The sequence below is a fragment of the Grammomys surdaster genome, unplaced genomic scaffold (genome assembly GCF_004785775.1).
Source record: "Grammomys surdaster isolate TR1022 unplaced genomic scaffold, NIH_TR_1.0 169, whole genome shotgun sequence".
NCBI classification, from domain to species: Eukaryota; Metazoa; Chordata; class Mammalia; order Rodentia; family Muridae; genus Grammomys; species Grammomys surdaster.
In genome coordinates, this window is record NW_021604617.1 from 9186811 (window position 1) to 9204753 (window position 17943).

General features: G+C 45.1%; 1 protein-coding gene across 1 annotated transcript in view; it reads right to left on the minus strand.

The window, feature by feature from the left end:
- Positions 1 to 17943, minus strand: part of Xpo5 (exportin 5) — a 41406-nt gene that overhangs the window by 14388 nt on the left and 9075 nt on the right. The window contains exons 6-20 of the mRNA XM_028766720.1: positions 17358 to 17384; positions 16841 to 17026; positions 16151 to 16227; positions 13625 to 13724; positions 12827 to 12910; positions 11941 to 12066; positions 10642 to 10732; positions 9996 to 10124; positions 8446 to 8576; positions 6073 to 6228; positions 4497 to 4538; positions 3967 to 4056; positions 2983 to 3182; positions 1516 to 1615; positions 547 to 728 (exon numbers count right to left, since the gene is read on the minus strand). Of these exons, the coding sequence (XP_028622553.1) occupies positions 547 to 728; positions 1516 to 1615; positions 2983 to 3182; positions 3967 to 4056; positions 4497 to 4538; positions 6073 to 6228; positions 8446 to 8576; positions 9996 to 10124; positions 10642 to 10732; positions 11941 to 12066; positions 12827 to 12910; positions 13625 to 13724; positions 16151 to 16227; positions 16841 to 17026; positions 17358 to 17384 (1721 nt within the window). The remainder of the gene's footprint in view (positions 1 to 546; positions 729 to 1515; positions 1616 to 2982; positions 3183 to 3966; positions 4057 to 4496; positions 4539 to 6072; positions 6229 to 8445; positions 8577 to 9995; positions 10125 to 10641; positions 10733 to 11940; positions 12067 to 12826; positions 12911 to 13624; positions 13725 to 16150; positions 16228 to 16840; positions 17027 to 17357; positions 17385 to 17943) is intronic.

The following is a 17943-nucleotide window of genomic DNA, read 5'->3' on the forward strand; positions in this document are numbered from 1 at the left end:
AGCCTGGTCTACAGAGTGAGTTCCAGGACAGCCAGGGCTACACAGAGAAACCCTGTCTCAAAAAAACAAAGAAAGAAAGAAAGGAGGGAGGGAGGGAGGGAGGGAGGGAGGGAGAGAGGGAGAGAGGGAGGGAGGGAGGGAGGGAAGAAGGAAGGAAGGAAGGAAGGAAGGAAGGAAGGAAGGAAGGAAGGAAGCCAGGTGCTAGTGGTGGTGCACAAACTTGAGAGGCAGAGGCAGGCCGATCTTGAGTTTGAGATCAGCCTGGTCTACAGAGTAAGTTCCAAGATAGTCAAGGCTACACAGAGAGACCCTGTCTTGAAAAACCAAGACAGGATCTAATAGACTATATTGACATAATATATAGACATAATAACTATATAGACATAGTACTATTATGTCTATAGATAGAGTACACCTCACACAGGGTAGAGCCTCCTTCTCCAAAGACTCAGGACCTAATCCCATAGCACTAGTGCGACCAGACATAAGATTCAACTTTTGAGATTCTGTGGGTTAAAATAAAAACAAAGAACATCTCTGACTCACCTTACAAGGGCAAGCAAATTGTCAAGAAGTCTCAGGATCTGCTCTGTGCAGGGGTTACGGAAGATCGGATTTCCAGTGGGTGTGTAACCCACCACGAACCCCCCAGCTTTGGCTTCTTCTAGGTCTGAAGGCCAGGTAGTTCGTCTCATAACCCCCAGAATGCTGTACACACAAAAGCTCATCTATAAGAAGAATGAAAAATACAGCAGGAGATAAGGGGAAAGCACTGTGACACACATTCAGGGTGACAGCTCAGCAACAGTGACAGACAGGGAGGAAGCCTCTGTGTCTCCCACCCGGGCAAGACCTCCATCCTCATCTTTATGATCCAGTCCAAGGGAGGTCGCCTCACTTCCACTTTCAGGACCAGTGGTAGAAAGCTCTGGAAGCTGCCTTTTCATTAGGATGTCTTTTCAGGGCTTTAATGACACTGGGGCAGGGGTGGCTTGGATGAGCGCCACCGAGTGTGTAAACTGCCATGTTTTACCTGACCCTCCACCTGGGACTCCATATTCACAGCTTGCATCCTAACCCCCAACCCCTCATGCCAGGCTGGTTGCGTGTCTTTCACCATAGTGGCTTATGTGATGAGTACCAGTGCCCTGGAAAGCCTCAGGTTCTCAAGGTTTGGCCATCATCTAGGACTTCACATGCCAGAGAGCAGTAGCAGGGAGGACTCACCCTGCGACAAGTTCTGACCTACTTCCTCATTACACCTCCAGTCTTCCGAGCTACTTAGGGATCCTTAAAGCCAAAATAATGACTTCATAGAAAAGACCATGTGCTCTGTTGTGAGAACTAACTCAAGAATTCAAGACTAAAGAAGAAAAGAAAGGAGAAGCTTAGGGCAGGAGTGACTCTTGGGTCTCTCACCAGTACAGACAAAACAAATCTGAGAAACTTGATAAGTGAAACACCCTAACTCCTGCCCGTGGCCAGTGAAACTTCCCACTCCCAGGAGAGTCTTACTCGTGCACGGTTCAAGCCACATGGGTCCTCCACAGCCGGGTCACAGCTTTTCAGATCAGCACCCACATAGGCAATGAAGGCATCAATATCTGATAGTGCTCTGAGACGGGGAAGAAAGTTCCATCAGGGTCTTTGTTTAGACAAAGATTCACTTTTAGCTCAGTGTATGTGCGTGTCTGTGGGGTGGCATGTATATGTGAGTGCAGGTGACCTAGGAGGCCAAAAGAGACCACTGGGTCCCCTAAAGCGGTCTGTGAGCAGGTCGGCCTGGTGTTGGGCCCCAACTCTGGTAGTCTGAAAAAGCAGTAAGCTTTCTTAACCACTAACCCATCCCTCCAGCCCTTACATCATGATTTTTTTAAAAAGGGGAGGGGGAAAATGTTTGCTTGCATCTATGTATGTATGTGCACCACTTGAGTGTTTGGTTCCTCAACGGCCAGAAGAGGGCTCTGGGTTCCTTGGGGCCAGAGTTACAAACGGTAGTGGGCTACCGTGTAGGCGCTGGGACCCGGATGAGCCTGTGTCCTCTACAAGAGCGGTAAATGCTCTTTTATCAGCTGAGCCATTTCTCCAGTCCCCAAATTGGTTTGGCTGACCAGGAACTCAGAGACTGGTGTACGCTCTGACGGTAAGGGTGTGTGCCACCATAGCTGCCTTTAAGGAAGGACAATGGCCTCCACAAGAGCTGACAGGAGATAAAGGAAGCATCATTATCCAGTGTTGTAATCCCAGCACTTGAGAGGAAGAGGGCAAGGAGGATCAGGAGTTCAAGGTCACCCTTGGCTACACGTTTATCTTGAGGCCAATCTAGGTTACAGTAGACCCAGTCTCAAGAAACTAAATTTAAAAGAGCTGAGAGAAAGATTATTTGACCCCAAACAGTAGGGTTTTTGCTTTTGTTGTTTTCTTTGGATTTTGAAACAAGGTCTCAATGTAGCTCTGGTTGTTCTGGAATTCACAGATTCATCTACCTCTGCCTCCTGAGTGCTAAGATTAAAGGTATGTGCCACTGAGCCCAGCCCAAACAGCCAAACAGCAGTTGTTATAGTGTTAGTTTTATCACACGAATTATAAGCTGTCATTTGAAAGTTTATGTTAACATTCCCAAATATTTTACAAATTAAAACAGTGACAAGAGAAACAGGTTCTCTACCATGTAGACACCACAGGTACCAGGTCCACAGATCCCGTGATCCTTCCTACGCTGCTCTCATTTCTCCAAAGATGCTGAAGCTGCACTGCAAATGTGCCACAGCGTTACGTGCCCATGACTATGCTAGCCACCTCTGACCAGTCCTAGTACACCTCCATAGAGTAAGGCAACACTTTCTGAGGTAAGGTTCTGTTCACTGAGAGTACCAGCACAGCCCCTCAATCTCACTCCCCTCCCCACCTTCACACAGCTCTGGAAACATACCAGTTCTAATCAAGTGCTATCACAGTCACTGGTCCCCACATCTCCTATACCTGCACATTTCTTCAGAAAGCCAGATGTTGACCACCGGTGCCATCAGCTCCTCCAGGAATAACTTCTGCCGCTCGTAATCCTTAAATTGGTTGCTAACTAGAACCAGGGCTTCCATGAGGGCACACTTCTCCATCTGGGTCAGCAGTAGCTCATTGGAGAGGAGTTGCTTCACATGGCTATAAAGCATGTCAAAATTGGGCTGCATATCACAAAGAGAAAAGGCTGACCTTCAGAGAGGGAGTCAGTCAATGATGCCAGAAAAACAAGCCAGTCTATGGGAGATTAGGCCCATGGGCCATCACTGTCATAATGTTCCCTCTTGTCTGATTAACAAACCAGGTAGGGGGCAGTTCTGTCTAGTGTTTCTCTACACTGATGTTACTGTCCATTCACCAAGATCAATTTCAAAGTAATCTTTTAATGTGGATTAATGTTAACTTTTAAAAGAACCCCCACAAAAAATGGCTAGAATCTATATCTGGCTTCTCTCAAAAATTGGTTGCTAACTTGAACCAGGGCTTCCTTGAGGGCACACTTCTCCATCTGGGTCAGCAGTTGCTCATTGGAGAGGAGTTGCTTCACATGGCTATAAAGCATGTCAAAATTGGACAACCACATAGAAAAGAACCACGCATCTTGAGGGGTGAATTCAGTTACATTTTAAGCTGCCTCACTAAGACAGCAGTTCTCAACCTATGGGTCATGACCCCTTTGGGGGTTGTATATCAGACATCCTGAATATCAGATATTTACATTACAACTCTGATCAGTAGAAAAGTTATAGTTATGAAGTAGTAGCAACTTAATTTAATGTTTTGGGGGTCACAATAATGTAAGGAACTGTATCAAAAGGTTGCAGCATTAGGAAAGTTAAAAACCACCACTCTATGTAAAAAGAGGAAGAACAGACCAACTCAAGAAAACTATCTACAAAAGACTAGTTGCACAAGGTTCAGAAGACTCAGCCAGGGCCCGCAGCTTACCAGAACAAGGTCTGGGTAGTCTCGACACATCTTGTTGATGGAGGAACACGCATGTCTCCTTACATTCCTGACTGCCCGAGTCCTGGGGGCCTGCAGAGAAACATTCCCCAAACTCAGAGACACTTTCAATTCAACTCACTAACGCAGCTCAAGACCATGTAATAGTCAGCAGATTCAGTCCGTGACTATAGTTCTAAGGGCAAGATGAATCAAGGTGCACAGTCCCCATGAACCTGTCTTCAGATGTGCCCTAGGATTCCTCCAGAGAAAAACACCCATGGCCATCTGCTTGGCTAACCCTTCCATACACATAAAACTCCAGAGTAAGTATGGGTGTGAGGTACTCATACTTAAAACCATGAGAAGTTAGAATCAGACAGTTTAAATGAATGATCTCAGCTTTGCATGGCAGCTTACACCCTTAATGCACTGGTAGGAAGACAGACTTTCAGACCAGCCTGAGGTACACAGTAAGACCCTGTTTCAAAAAATAACCCAAACAAAATTGGAAAAAAAAAAAAAAGTCTTACCTTACTTTCCCCAACAGATTCAAAAGTGACAAATGAAAAGAGCTGGGGGAGAAGAGAAGCAACAGTTACTTCCTGTGTGTCAGTGAGCACAAGTTCCAGCCAACCCTACGAGTACATTCTTGGCATCCACAGGCTGGCAGCAGAAGTGGTGGAGGAGGGTCCCTGGTGTTACAAGTCACAGTCCACTTTCTCAGATGTCTATAGGGGGCTGGAGAGCCCTAACTTTACCTCTGTACCATTTACAGAGTAAGAGGCGGGATTACTAGACCCATCAGTCTAGGCCATTGCCCACAGCTCAGCTGAGGGCAGCTCTCTGATCTGCACTGAGTCCTTCCGTACCTCCCCTCTGCTCCTTCCCTCCAGCAGTGTGGGTGCTGCCTTGGCCTTACCCAAGTGTAAATATGAGTTACCCTGGCCCAAGGGGCAATTCAAGAAACCCACTGGACCTTCTTTAAGGCTTAGTGAGCTTCTGTCCTGGGCAGCATGATCTTCATTTCTCTGGCTAGCTCTTTCTTTTGGGATAGGCAGGGTGGGACTTCTTGCCCTCTGTGTCACTCCTTCATTGATGCTGATGAGTTCTGGCTAGAGCTAGATATCTCCAAGTGTATACATAGATCCTGTTTTCCATGGCTAAACATAGTCTTTTTTTAAAAAAAAAAAAAAAAAAAAAAAAAAGGTATTTACAGGCTGCTGAGATGGCTCAGCGGTTAAGAACACCAACTGCTCTTTAGGAAGTCATGAGTTGAAATCCCAGCAACCACATGGTGGCTCACAACCATCCTTATGAGATCTGATGCCCTCATATGGGTGTCGGAAGACAGCTACAATGTACTTTGGCCCGGAGTGAGCATGGCTGGGAGTGAGCAGGGACCAGAGCAAGAGAGAGAAGGGAAGGGGAAAAAGTAAAAAAAAAAAAGTATTTATTCATTTTATGTATATGAGTGTTTTGCCTGAATGTATGTCTATATCACATGCATTCCTGGTGCCAGAAAAGACTAAAGGAAGGGTGTGAGATTCTCTGGAAGTGTTCGCTGTGAGGAACCATATGGGTTCTTGACAAGAACAGCAAGTGTTCTTATCCATCTCTCAAGCCCCACTACACTTTTAGTCTTGAGATAATGCCTACATTTTACCTCAGGACCCCCTCAATGTAGACATTTAACCTCCTATCATCAGTATTGAGAGCTGTTTTACATGAACTTTGGGTATAGTGGGGGCTCTTTCCATGCACTGAATCACACATCAGAAACCTCAAAAATTATCCATGCTGTTCCTGACTCAAAATTCCCACCACCAATCCAACAGTACAATTAAGAACGTTCTTTAGCTTTCCCTTCTGTCTCCTAGCATGGACGTGTATTTACCCACTGCACTACCATGTCTGTCTATGTGCCTTTTCCCCACAGTGGTACCAAACAATAAGGTACTAGTGTAGTGTCGGACCCACAGTAAGTACCAAGTGCACCTAATACAAGAGAATATGCCTGCCTCTTGATCAGCTTACAACAGATACTTTCAAAGAGCTATACAAATTGACTCATATTTTAAAATCAAGCTCATAAAGATGGGCTTGTACCTTAGAGAAGACCTGGGGCAGGAACGCAGGCTTGTAAGTGACAAACGGGAACAGTGCTGAGACGTTGGTGAGGACACAGGAGAGGACGAGGGGATCCTTCATCTCAAAGTTCAACACCAGCTGCAGCAGCTCTATCCCGTCGTTAACTGGGAGTTCCTGTCAGACACTCGAGAAGTCAGCAGGGCTGCTGCTCATGGTAGGCTGTGAAAACCTAACAGTGTAAGCGACCGCACAACATGCACCTATGAACCAGCAGTGTGTGTGTGCTTCTGGGAACTGAAGCCAGAGCCTCGTGTATATGAGGAAAGTGTCCAACAACTGGCTATGTCTCAGTTCTTTGTCCCTATCCGCACAACTTTGTATCTTGAGACTGTTTTTAAGTTTGCCCAGACTGGCCCTGAACTCAGTCTAGAGCTTAAGATAACTCTGAGCTTGTAGTCCTGGTTCAGGCTCCCAAGTATTTAGAATTGTAAGCCTGTATTACAAAGCCCAGCGTATACACTGCTTTTGAACCATTGAAATCTAAACCACTAAACCATTTCATTAAAAACTTCCATAACTGATGCCAACATGTACCACAACAGGAATATATAATTGCCTATCAGTAAAAAAAAAAGTTTCTGTTTTTCCATTATAGATAGATAGATAGGTCCCTTAGCTGAATCCCTTAGCTGGAGAGTACCTCTATTTTAGGATCCAAAGGCAGTAGGACTGCCACAAGTTCAAGGCCAGCCAAGCTACACAGCAAGGCTCTGTTTAAGTAAAAAAGTAAACATTTTCTTTTTTTTTTTTTTTTTTTCGAGACAGGGTTTCTCTGTGTAGCCCTGGCTGTCTTGGAACTCACTCTGTAGACCAGGCTAGCCTCAAACTCTCGAACTCAGAAATCTGCCTGCCTCTGCCTCCCAAGTGCTGGATTAAAGGCGTGTGCCACCACTGCCCGGCTGCTTACATTTTCATTAGTTCATCTGAATAAGATTTTGAGGGGATGGCTAAATTTGTGGTGTTAAAAGTTATATATTTCCTTTAAGATCTATGTTATTAAATTGTGTGTGTATGTGCATGCATATGCATATTCTCAAGCGTGAGTGCATACATGGGTACACACAAATGCCTGTGAGAGTACAGGTGTCCTTGAAGGCCTGAGGTGTCAGATACCCTGGAGCTTCAGTAGAGAATGTTACAAGCAATTGTGAGCCTGTAACCAACAGGACCCAACTAAGGTCTTCTGAAAGACCAGAAAGTGCTCTAAAGCACTGAGCCACCTCTCCAGCCCAAACTATGTGTCTTCCAATGTCAACCTTTGTTTCATCTCATTTTTCTTTTTAAATAGGGCCCTGGTATGTATGTAGCACAGGTTGGCTTCAAAACAGTTGTTCTTCTACCTTTTGGGGAATTATTTAACACGCTCTGTCTACCACTAGGTTACACTGCTTTCTAATGCTTTGTGATTTACTACCAAGGGAAGCAAACACATCTTCATCATCCCAATGGGACACAATCCCCCAGACAGTCTCATCATCAGGCCATCACTGAAGCTGCTAACACTTGGTCTACTTGACACTCTGCTTCTCCCAGACTGGAGACACCGCAAGGCCACGCTGCAGTGGAGGGACGAGCACGCTTTCAGCCTTTCTAGTCAAAGAATCTCATCGTCAAATTCTTCCACTGAAAGGAAATTAAAAGCTGGCCGGCGGGCTGCTTCTATTCACAATGAAGGGAGAAAATGGGCAATTTGCAACTGTCAGACCAGGCAAAAGTGGCGAGATAAACACCAGGAGGCTTCGTGAAGAAAGCAACCCTATTACATACACTCTCATCAGATATCCGTCTTTCAGGATTAGAAATCTAGCCCTGGGTGGAGGTTACAGCTTAAGAAGTGCTGTTTGCCTGGCATGGGCAAGGTCCTGGATTCAATTGTCGGCAATACAGTGAGAAAAAAAGAGCCCATTGTAAAACCAAGGCACACAAACAGGCGCCTGCCCTCATCAGTTACTGTTCTGGGGAGGACAATGGCCACACAACATGAACATTATACTTCACCTGTCCTAACTGAGAAAGGTGCTCTGAAGAGCACCTCTTAAGGTGACCCAAGCCCAAGTTCTCGTGGCTTGCCTCACTACAGATGTACCCTCCATGTGGCTCCTATGCACAGCCAAGCTCAACTGACCACCCCTCAAAATAGAGACTAAGTGCTGACGGCTTAGCACCACAGACCTCCGTCTCCGTCTCAGCTCTCGGTGGCTGAACTTGAGCATGGGCCTTCCTATCTAAGTCTGCTTCTCCTTTATAAGATGCATGTCCCTACGTTTCTCCATCCAACTACTGTTTACAAAAGGTCAAAGATCACTCAGTGAGCATGGGAAAGTTACTTACTTCTTTTTCTAGTGTTCGAAACATCTGGTTGATCACACTTTCCAGAAAAAAGGTCATGGCTTCCCACTGCACATATGAAGGTGAGAAGATGGAGCAGAAGCCTCCCTCTCCAGCTCCAGCTGCAGAACACGCTTTTGAAACACACATGCAAATACTTATCAGTGCAGTAGGACAGCAGGCAACACAAAGAACCACAGGTGGAGTCTCAAAGAACACGTGGTGATTCGGGGGTACAGGAGCAGGTGATCTGACAGCCCCACCACACGAGACTGACAAGGCTGTTCCTCTGCTTCCTCCTCCCCACTCCCGTTCAGTGTCTTGAGAATATGCATGGAAGGAAACTATGGATTACAAGGCATTTGGAAAATATGAGTTGCTCCCCCCTTAGGTGATCGTCTAGGAGACCCACAAAATTAAGATATTTGAGATCATAAGGAACCGCTCTGAGCCGGGGCTGCTGCTCAGTGCTAGCGGTCCTGTGTGGATCCCCTGGGGTTTGGGAATGCTGTGGGCGGGCATGGGAGCACCAAGTTCAACAGCTGAGGGATGAGGACAGTTACATCTGAGGCCAGCTTGGGCTACATACCAAGTTCTCACACACACACACACACACACACACACACACACACACACACACACACACACAGGAATTCTTAAGTTACAATACGCTGTTTAACATCCAGTAGTCTCACAGCAGCAATTCTCAGGGAACCAGCTAGAGAAATGATCCAGGGTCCAAACCCATACACATCCCCAGATACCCCCCCCCCCCACAAGAAGCCACAAGCAGATGCTAACAGGCTACTTTCCAGCCTCTGTATGCTGCTGCCATTCACTAGTCCTGCGGCAGTTCAGTGGAGTTCCCTCAGTCACGTCACCAGGCCTTCAGAGTGGATTTACACTCCCAAGTGAACAGTCTATCGCATCATTTAAATCCTTAGTGCCCTGGGAATGAGCACGACTGCAAATAACTTGTCCTTGTTAAGTCACCACCTCTCCTGCCTTTCGCCCTGCCCACTAACCACAGAACAGATACGGCAGACAGACAAGTGTAACTGCCTGAAGCACTTGCGGAAAGGTAGGAATTTTGGTTTTATATAAAATGAGACTGCCCAAAGGCTCTGAGGTGTTTGATATGGGAATTCCTTGAATCGTCCCTGCTATGCTCAACCAGAGATTCTTTCTGAATCTATATATTAGTACTTGTTTAAAGCAAAAGTTAGGTCTAGACATGCAGCTTGATTTATGGCGTCCCTGAAGGGACACAGCAGAATCCATAACTGGGTGATTCTAGCAGAAGAGAAACAGAGGCAAAGCTGAGAGCGATTCGGTGGTCTAATTTAAATAACAGCGGCAGATTTAGTTACTATCTGCTTTGGTTCTCGGTGAGTATAAAGAAGACACTCCCTTGGAGCATGGAAGTGGGCAGTAGGCAGCTGACTCTCAACAGTATTAGCACACTGCTCTGACAGGTGTCTCTGCCTTATTTCTGTGTATACAGTTTTTATAGAATATTAACATTTAGTAAAAGACAAAAAGCAAAAACTAACAGTTCACAGGTCCAGTGTCAATAGCAGCTGACAGCTGATACTTGAGCCACTCTGCCGCCATCTGGAAGCTAGTCTTAGGATCCAGTCGACACACACACCTCACCACCTCTCCATGCTGGGCTCGGGACGCTGAGGAGAGAAGGACATGAATCAACACCAGGATATGAATGCAAGCTACCATTTGCTCAGCTGCTGGGGCCAGGGTTGTACACTCACGTTCTAGATCACAGTGGCTTATTATAACTTTGTTGAATTAATGAATCCAGAAACCTTAAAAAGTAAATTAACTCTAAAAATGTCTTACCACCTAGATCCTGTAAGCAGCAAACTAAGGTTGATTTGACATGTCTACAAAAGTAAAGGGAGCAGCTAGACAGGGACATGAGGCGTGTGGCTGCTGTGGAGAACAGCCCGGCTCCTCACAAGGTACAACAGGCCACAGTGGTGGAGAGGAGAGAGAAAACTCATGGGCTTAGAATCCACCATGCTGAAATATGCTACCAGTACCCTTCTGCAATAGAAACCTGGGAGTTAAGAGAACTGCTCTCCAGGTCTGAGGGCTGCTAACAGGAAGTCTCAGGCACTGCACCAGGATTACAGCAGCAGACGCCATTCTGAGAGTACTAGGAGGAGTCTCAGCACTTACAGTTGAAGAATGCATTGAAGTCCTCATCACTGTCAAAGTCAAATCTGGAATATTCACAGCTGGGGCTATCTGTTTTAGAAGGAAAGCCCATCTGGAAAGAGAAAGAGAATCAGTGGGGGCAGGGATGAGGATGGACCACTGAGGGGAGTGCGCAGCCTCCAGCAACCGAAGCCTCAGAGGAACCAAGGCTCCAAGACCATTACGACAGTAACATTACGACAGTAAGTCCTACCGTCTGGCTGCCCAGAGCTGATGCTCTTCAGAGTGGAAAAGAGAATACAGAAAGCTGATACAATGTCTGGATTCCTCAGTAACTTCCAGGGTCCAGGTATGAACATGGCCCCCCCAAAAAAAGGTACTAATTTCATACGGAATAAGATGAGGGATTGGAAATTGCTTATTTCATTACGTACTGAGCAAGAGAGGCTGAATATCATGGCCCATACCTACATTCCCAGAATTTGAGAAGAGGCAAGATGATCTCTCTCTCCAAGTTCAAGGTGAGCTCTGTCTACATAGAACTTCTAGGCCAAAACCAAAGTATAAAAAACAAAAAACAAACAAACAAACAACCCCCCCAAAAAAGTATTGTAAAACCATAACAAAATTAGAACACAGTATGTGTTAAATTGAGGAAACAGAGTCCTGTTCCCTGGCTTTATGCCTTACAATGAAGGGCTGGTGTGTGTGTGTGTGTGTGTCTGTGTGTGTGTCTGTGTGTGTCTGTGTGTGTCTTGCCTAGTATGCACAAAGCCTGGGGGGAGGGGAAGGGAGAAGATCAACAACGGTTCTGGCAGCGGCAGCTCTTCCAGATCTGAGACTGTCACATACAGGCTTATGAGCAGGTCTCTGCAGAAGGGGTCCTTACTGCCACCACACTCCTTACGTGTAGCCCTGCCGAGTGGCACATGACTTTCAGAAACAATCCTTAGATATTATTCCATCTGAGAATCTACCTGATTCTACGCTCACACATTTGCAAAACATTCTGCTAATCCTGCTTTTAACTCCTAAGCAGCAATGAGCTCATGGGTCCCGCTCTGTCCCTAGCACCGTACTCCATACTTCCTATTTAAGTGTTCTAAATTATGGAAGAACAGGTGTGACAACCATTCAAAGCTGCCTTCTTCCGTAATAGGAGAATTCCCTTAGAGGAGTTTAAGAGACTCATCAACGCCAAAATCTTACAACACTCTGCTAACACACTGCATGCACACTTAGGATCCCACCGAGAACACACATTGCACACTTAGGATCCCACAGCTAACGCACTGCACACTTAGGACTTCCATTGCTTACCTTCACCAAGTTTGTCATAGAAGCACGAAGATATTTTGGTATTACTGCTAACAGCGACGGATCACGGGACAGAACTTCATGCCTAAAGAGGGCTCCCCACGTCATATGCGTTGAAGAGCGTAGAAACTAAACCAAAACAAAAATCTACTCGTCAGCTTAAGGATTTAGATATTATTACTTGAGCAAGACTGTTGCTTAGCCTAGCAGTTATCAACAATAATTTCCCACAGGAAGAGGTCACTACATTCTGAACTAACTTCTGCAGTGCATCAGGGATGGATGACCTGCTCTGACATGCCAGTAACAGAGTGCGAGCCCTGGAGTGTGGTCAGGACAGCAATCAACTCTCTCAGAAACTAGACAGTAGGAACTAGAATCACAAAGTGACAAGAAAAAATACTGAATTGCATGCAATTAATATCAAAGTCACAAAATTCACTAAACTTTTAAATATTTTTCTTGTTCAAATCATCTGGGCCACACACTCCATTGCATAGAGCACTAGCAGAAAGCTACCTGTTGGGAAAAGCTCCTGAGCAAGGCAGGGAACTGGTGAAACAGACCCAATATTCTCTCTTTTAAAATATGCTTATTTATCTGTGTCTCTGTGTATCACAACCAGAGGTCAGAGGTCATCAGCTTTCAGAAGCTGGTTCTCTCTCCTATCACTGTGGGCCCAGGGATTTGTGCAGATTGCCAGGCTTGTATAGCAGGCGTCTTTTACCCACTCAGCCTTCCCACCAGGTCCTTGGCAACTCTGAGTCCTTCAGTCATTCCTTAGGTTCAGTGAAGTGACATTTAGACATGAGTAGGAAATACTCCATGCTGTCATGTCTGGCTTGCGTTGACTATCCTAATATTAACGAGTTATTTGTATCAAGCTTACCTGACTTGGGTGGGTTGTGAAAGCAAGAAAAGATTCCAGGTACATCCCAAAGTTTACGGGTGTTTGTATGTTAGCATCTAAGGCCTAAAGAAGGAAAAGACCACATCAGTGGGACTTCGTAGGAAGCCGCTGAATAGAGGTGGTGGGGGTAGGGAGAATGAGTGATAAGAGACAGGTATAACATTGAAGGCTCGACGAGTTCATCCATCTAGCCTTGATCCACGCTGATCGTCATAACACTGGGGAAGCTTAGGCAGGAAGACGCTAAGTTTAAAAACAGACTAAGCTACAAAGAGATACTGACGCAAAAAATTAAAAGCAAAGGTTATAAAAAACATTACGTCATCAGACCTCCTCTATTTATATTTTTGTGACTCAATCTATTGAACATCATTTCAATTCAGGTGTGGTTACACACCCAGTTCTTGGGAGACCGTGGCAGATGCATCTCTGAGTTTGAGACCAACCAGGTTTACAAAGTGAGATCCAGGACATCTAGAACTACAGAATGACAGTCTGTGTCAAGGAAGGAGGAAGAAGGAAGGAAAGAAGGAAGGAAGGAAGGAAGGAAGGAAGGAAGGAAGGAAGGAAGGAAGAAAGGAAGCCGACAACATCCTACCTACGCACCCATATTCACCTTTTTACTGACGATGACGTAACCTATAGAGTCCTATGAAACCCCGGCTGACAATGGCGCCCCAGCTCCCATCAGTGCAGTGGCAAAGTGCTAACACAACTGCTAAGGGAACCAGCCCCCCAAGCAGCCCCGTGCTCTCCATAGCACACACACATGCTCACCAGCAGTGCACACAGCAGATTTCCCAGTGCACATAACACCTGACAAAGTCTCTTCAGAAAGAGGTAGTGTTTTTCTACCAAGCCTCCTCCATCAGCCGTTCTGTTTGAGGAAGAGAACTGTGATTAGCTATACACCAACAGAAGCAGTGAGTCCCACCACCTGTAAGTTGTACTGCCTGTGCCTCACCACTACAATTAAATTTAGTATTTACTAAAGTCAAAAAACAAGTACCAGGTCAGTGTGGACTACACAGAGAGCTCTAGCACAGCCAGGGCTATAAAAAAAGAAATAACAAACTGTTTCAAGCAAACAAACAAAAACTCACCAAGCCAGGCATGTGGGATTTGTCTGTGACCTCAGCAGATGGGAGCCTAGCTTGCTCTACATAGCTAGTTCCAGGTCACCAGGGGTACAAAGTGAGACTCTGTTTCAAATAAACAATGAACCAAAACAGAAAATGACCAAATCCTACACCGAAAGACCAATGTGCAGCGTGGTTCAATGCGGTACCTTCCCTCGTCATTAAATACTCTGATTTTAGACACAAAAGTCCTCAATACTTTGAAACAGCTTGAGTTGTATGTTACTGGAAAAGCCAGCATACGCACCTGTGTAAGCAGCTACACAAAGACACTGGATAATATCCAGGAGGCTTTGCAAAGATTCTTGAGTTAGGGAAATTGGGTATTAATGTAGCAATTCCTTATACCAGGGACCAAAAAAAAAAAAGTATTTCCTGCCTCCGGCATCTCAATGGCAGTGAAGGGAGGGAGGCACTGCCACCAAGACTACAAACTCCAGTTCAATTCCTGGGACCCACAGGGTGTTTGGAGAAAACTAGTTCCCACACATTGTCCTTTGACCAAACACATTCTCTGATGTGTCCATGTGTATACTTTCATGCAAATAAAAACATATAATTAAAAAAATAATGAAATATAATTAAAAATATCTTGGTCATGCATGGTGGTGCATACCTCTAACCCTAGCAGAGGCAGGCATTTCTTGGGATTTGAGGTTATCCTCGTCTATGTATTGAGTTCTAGGCCAGCCACTATATAGGGCTATATAGTGAGACCCTGTCTCAAAAACAAAAACAGCCAGGTAGTAGTGGGGGTGCACACTTTTAATAAGGAAAATAAAAATTGTCTCATTTTCCTAAAATACTGAGTTTAGATCCAAAATTCATCAGAACCTAATAGCTCTTCTGAAAAAACAAAAATGAAATAAAAAAAAAAACCCTAAATTTTAATTTTTTTTGGTGGTGAAAACTGGCCTGAGACAAGTAAGATTATTCACAGTAACAATGGTAAGAGCTCACGTGAGGTACAAGTAGCTGAGACCTGGAGGCAGAAGAAAATGAGAACACATGGAACTCAGGGAAAGCAGAGCCCTGAGGGCTGCAGACAACCAGGCCGAGTGTGGCGGCTTCCTTGCTGGATGTGCAGCAGAGCTGCCTATTTTGAATCGCAGCTCTCCTGATCCATGGGCGGGTGTGGTGTGTAATCAGCAGAAGCAATGTGCATAGGACATCTCTGCGTAAACACCAGTCTCTACAGGTTTAACAGCCTTAAACCTGGGCCTTAGAAGCAGTAGCCACAATGACAGCCAAAGCTGTATTACTCAGGTACCAGGATTCCTTAAAAATCAGATGCACTCTTAAGAAAGGAAGTCGAACTTAAATGCCATCTTAGCAAGAGTACACATGGTGTTTCTTACTAGTCTGTTCATGCTTGTCTTCAGGACTCAGATAAAAGCCTCAAAAAGAGTGCAGCCCAGAGATGGTTCCTACTCTCATTCATTTCTACTCCCTCCATGTCCCGCCCCCACCTAAAACACAAAAACAAAAAACAAAACTGAAGGCAAGAGAAAACATACTATAGGGGAGAAGATTTGAAAAGACTTGGAACAGGGGACACTGTCATCAGAATATATTATTTTTAAAAGAAATGTATTCTCAGGGCCGAAGAGATGGCTCAGAGGTCATGAGCACTGGCTGCTCTTCCAGAGGTCCTGAGTTCAATTCCCAGCAACCATATGATGGCTCATGACCATTTACAACAGGATCTGATGCCCTCTTCTGGTGTGTCTGAAGATAGTGACAGTGTACTCATATACATAAAATAAATCTTTAAAAAAAATATATTCTCAATAAAAAGTAAATTACTAAAAAAATAAAAGCATACTGCAGGACTAGGTGAGCTGATGAGTGGTAGTGTTTTCTCAGCATGTATGAAGCTTGTCATTCAATCCTTTGCACCAAAATAAACAATAACACCCACCTAAATTAACAGCTAGGGGATAAGCTGGGCGGTGGTGGCGCACGCCTTTAATCCCAGCACTTGGGAGGCAGAGGCAGGTGGATTTGAGTTCGAGGCCAACCTGGTCTACAGAGTGAGTTCCAGGACAACCAAGGCTACACAGAGAAACCCTGTCTCGAAAAACAAACAAACAAACAAAAACAAAAATCAAAGCAAAAACCCAAATCCCATCCAAAGCCCCCGGCACTCTGAGAGCAGACTCACTGTGCAGCAGAGAGGATGCAGTGCATGGCCACATCTCCAAACAAGAGCATCAGGCGCTTCCGGTCCTCCAACTTGCCCTGGACCCAGTGTTAGGAAAATATGGTCATCCAAAAAAGCAAAACAAAACCCCTCATAGTGCTGGTATCTTCTATACCTTTAACTGACATAAAGTGAGCTTTACACTTTAATACAACTTTAAGCACAAAATGGCAAGAATCATGGCTATTTCAAGTGCCAGTGTGTTACGCCTGATACATTTCCATATATTATGCCAACGTTTCAATGTTGCAAACTTTTGTCTAAAACGGTTGGAAGCAGTAAGCTGTGCTCAAGGATAAAATCACAAATTTTAGATGCAATGAAACACACAGCTGAACCAGAAATCCGAAGGACAGACGGGTTTAATACACAGTGGTTTGAATGAGAAGGTGCTGCATCCCCTCAGGCACCTGAACGTCTGATCCCCACTTGGTGGCGCTGCTTGGGGAAGGTGTGGAGTCTTTAGGAGGTGCAGATTTGATGTACAAAGTATCAAGAATGGGGGTGGGGGACTTTCCAAAATATACAGCCTCTGCTAGCTTCTACTTCTCTCAGCTTCCTGTCCCTGTCAGCACACCTGCTGCCATGATGGGCTCTCATCCTTTTTCCTCCACAGGTACTTCTAGACACCAATGCGAAGTGCTTACTCACTTTTCTGCTGACTGCAATGAGCAGACACTCGGCGGCTCCCAACTGCAGCTCCTGCTCATTGAGAAGCAGGCACAGAGTCTCCACGAGTTTACAGTTCTCAGCAGTGATGTGATTCAAAGACACCCAGTCAATGTAGCCTGCTAGAGTATTCAGAGCTGCGATGCTTACTCGGCAGTTGGCTTGAGCCTGTGTGAAATCACTGTGATTACCAGGTATTGACAACTAAGGCTTCAATTAAACTGTTTTTTTCAAGTTCTAAAATAAAGGCGATTTGTCAGAAAAATTATTTTTCTTTAATAATTACTGATAGGGAGCTCAAATTTTTTTCCTAAGATGCAACCATCTCTTAGCACACTCAGCCCCGATGAGTAAGAACATACTGGCAAACATGGCCGCTCATCTTCTTGTAAGAAGTTCTATCTATCATTTCCCTCCTTTCCTGTAAATAAGGGAACAGATAAAACCCACCCAAGACAGAGGCCATGAGGTTCCCTTCAGTTTGACACAGTGCACTTACCTCTGCCTCCTTAGAAGCATCTGTCTTCTGAAAGAAAAGAATAAAGAACCTAAGGTTTTACTGAGTAAAAGACCAGGCAGTAACTTCCTACCCTCTAATAAATGACCTGGTTTGTTTTCAGACAAGATCTTTTCTCTATAGCTCCTCTGTGCCTGGAACTCACTACAAACCCCAGGGCTGAGACCACAAGTGTGAGCAACACTGTTTGCTAACATTGGCAAACAAGAGACTGACTGAGGACCAGGTTAAAGAACCAAAACTCATGAATAAAATTTGTTGGCATCTATGTACAATTACAGTCAACCATGTATTCCAAATTAGTAAATGCCCTAACAACAAAATAATGGCTACTGTACATAAATATGTACAAATAAGCTGACTTTTATCCTATGTATCAAGTTCTAGGCCAGCTAGGTGACACAGTGAGGCCACAGAAGGTCACTGGTGAAGGTGCAGCCTCAGTTGTAGTTGATGGCCCAGGTCTGTATGGGGTCGTGCAAAGGACTGGAGATTTGGCACCATGAAGAGAGACTGTAAGCAGCAGAATGGATCAACCCAAGCTTAGGGTGCTTCAGAGGGCAGAGCT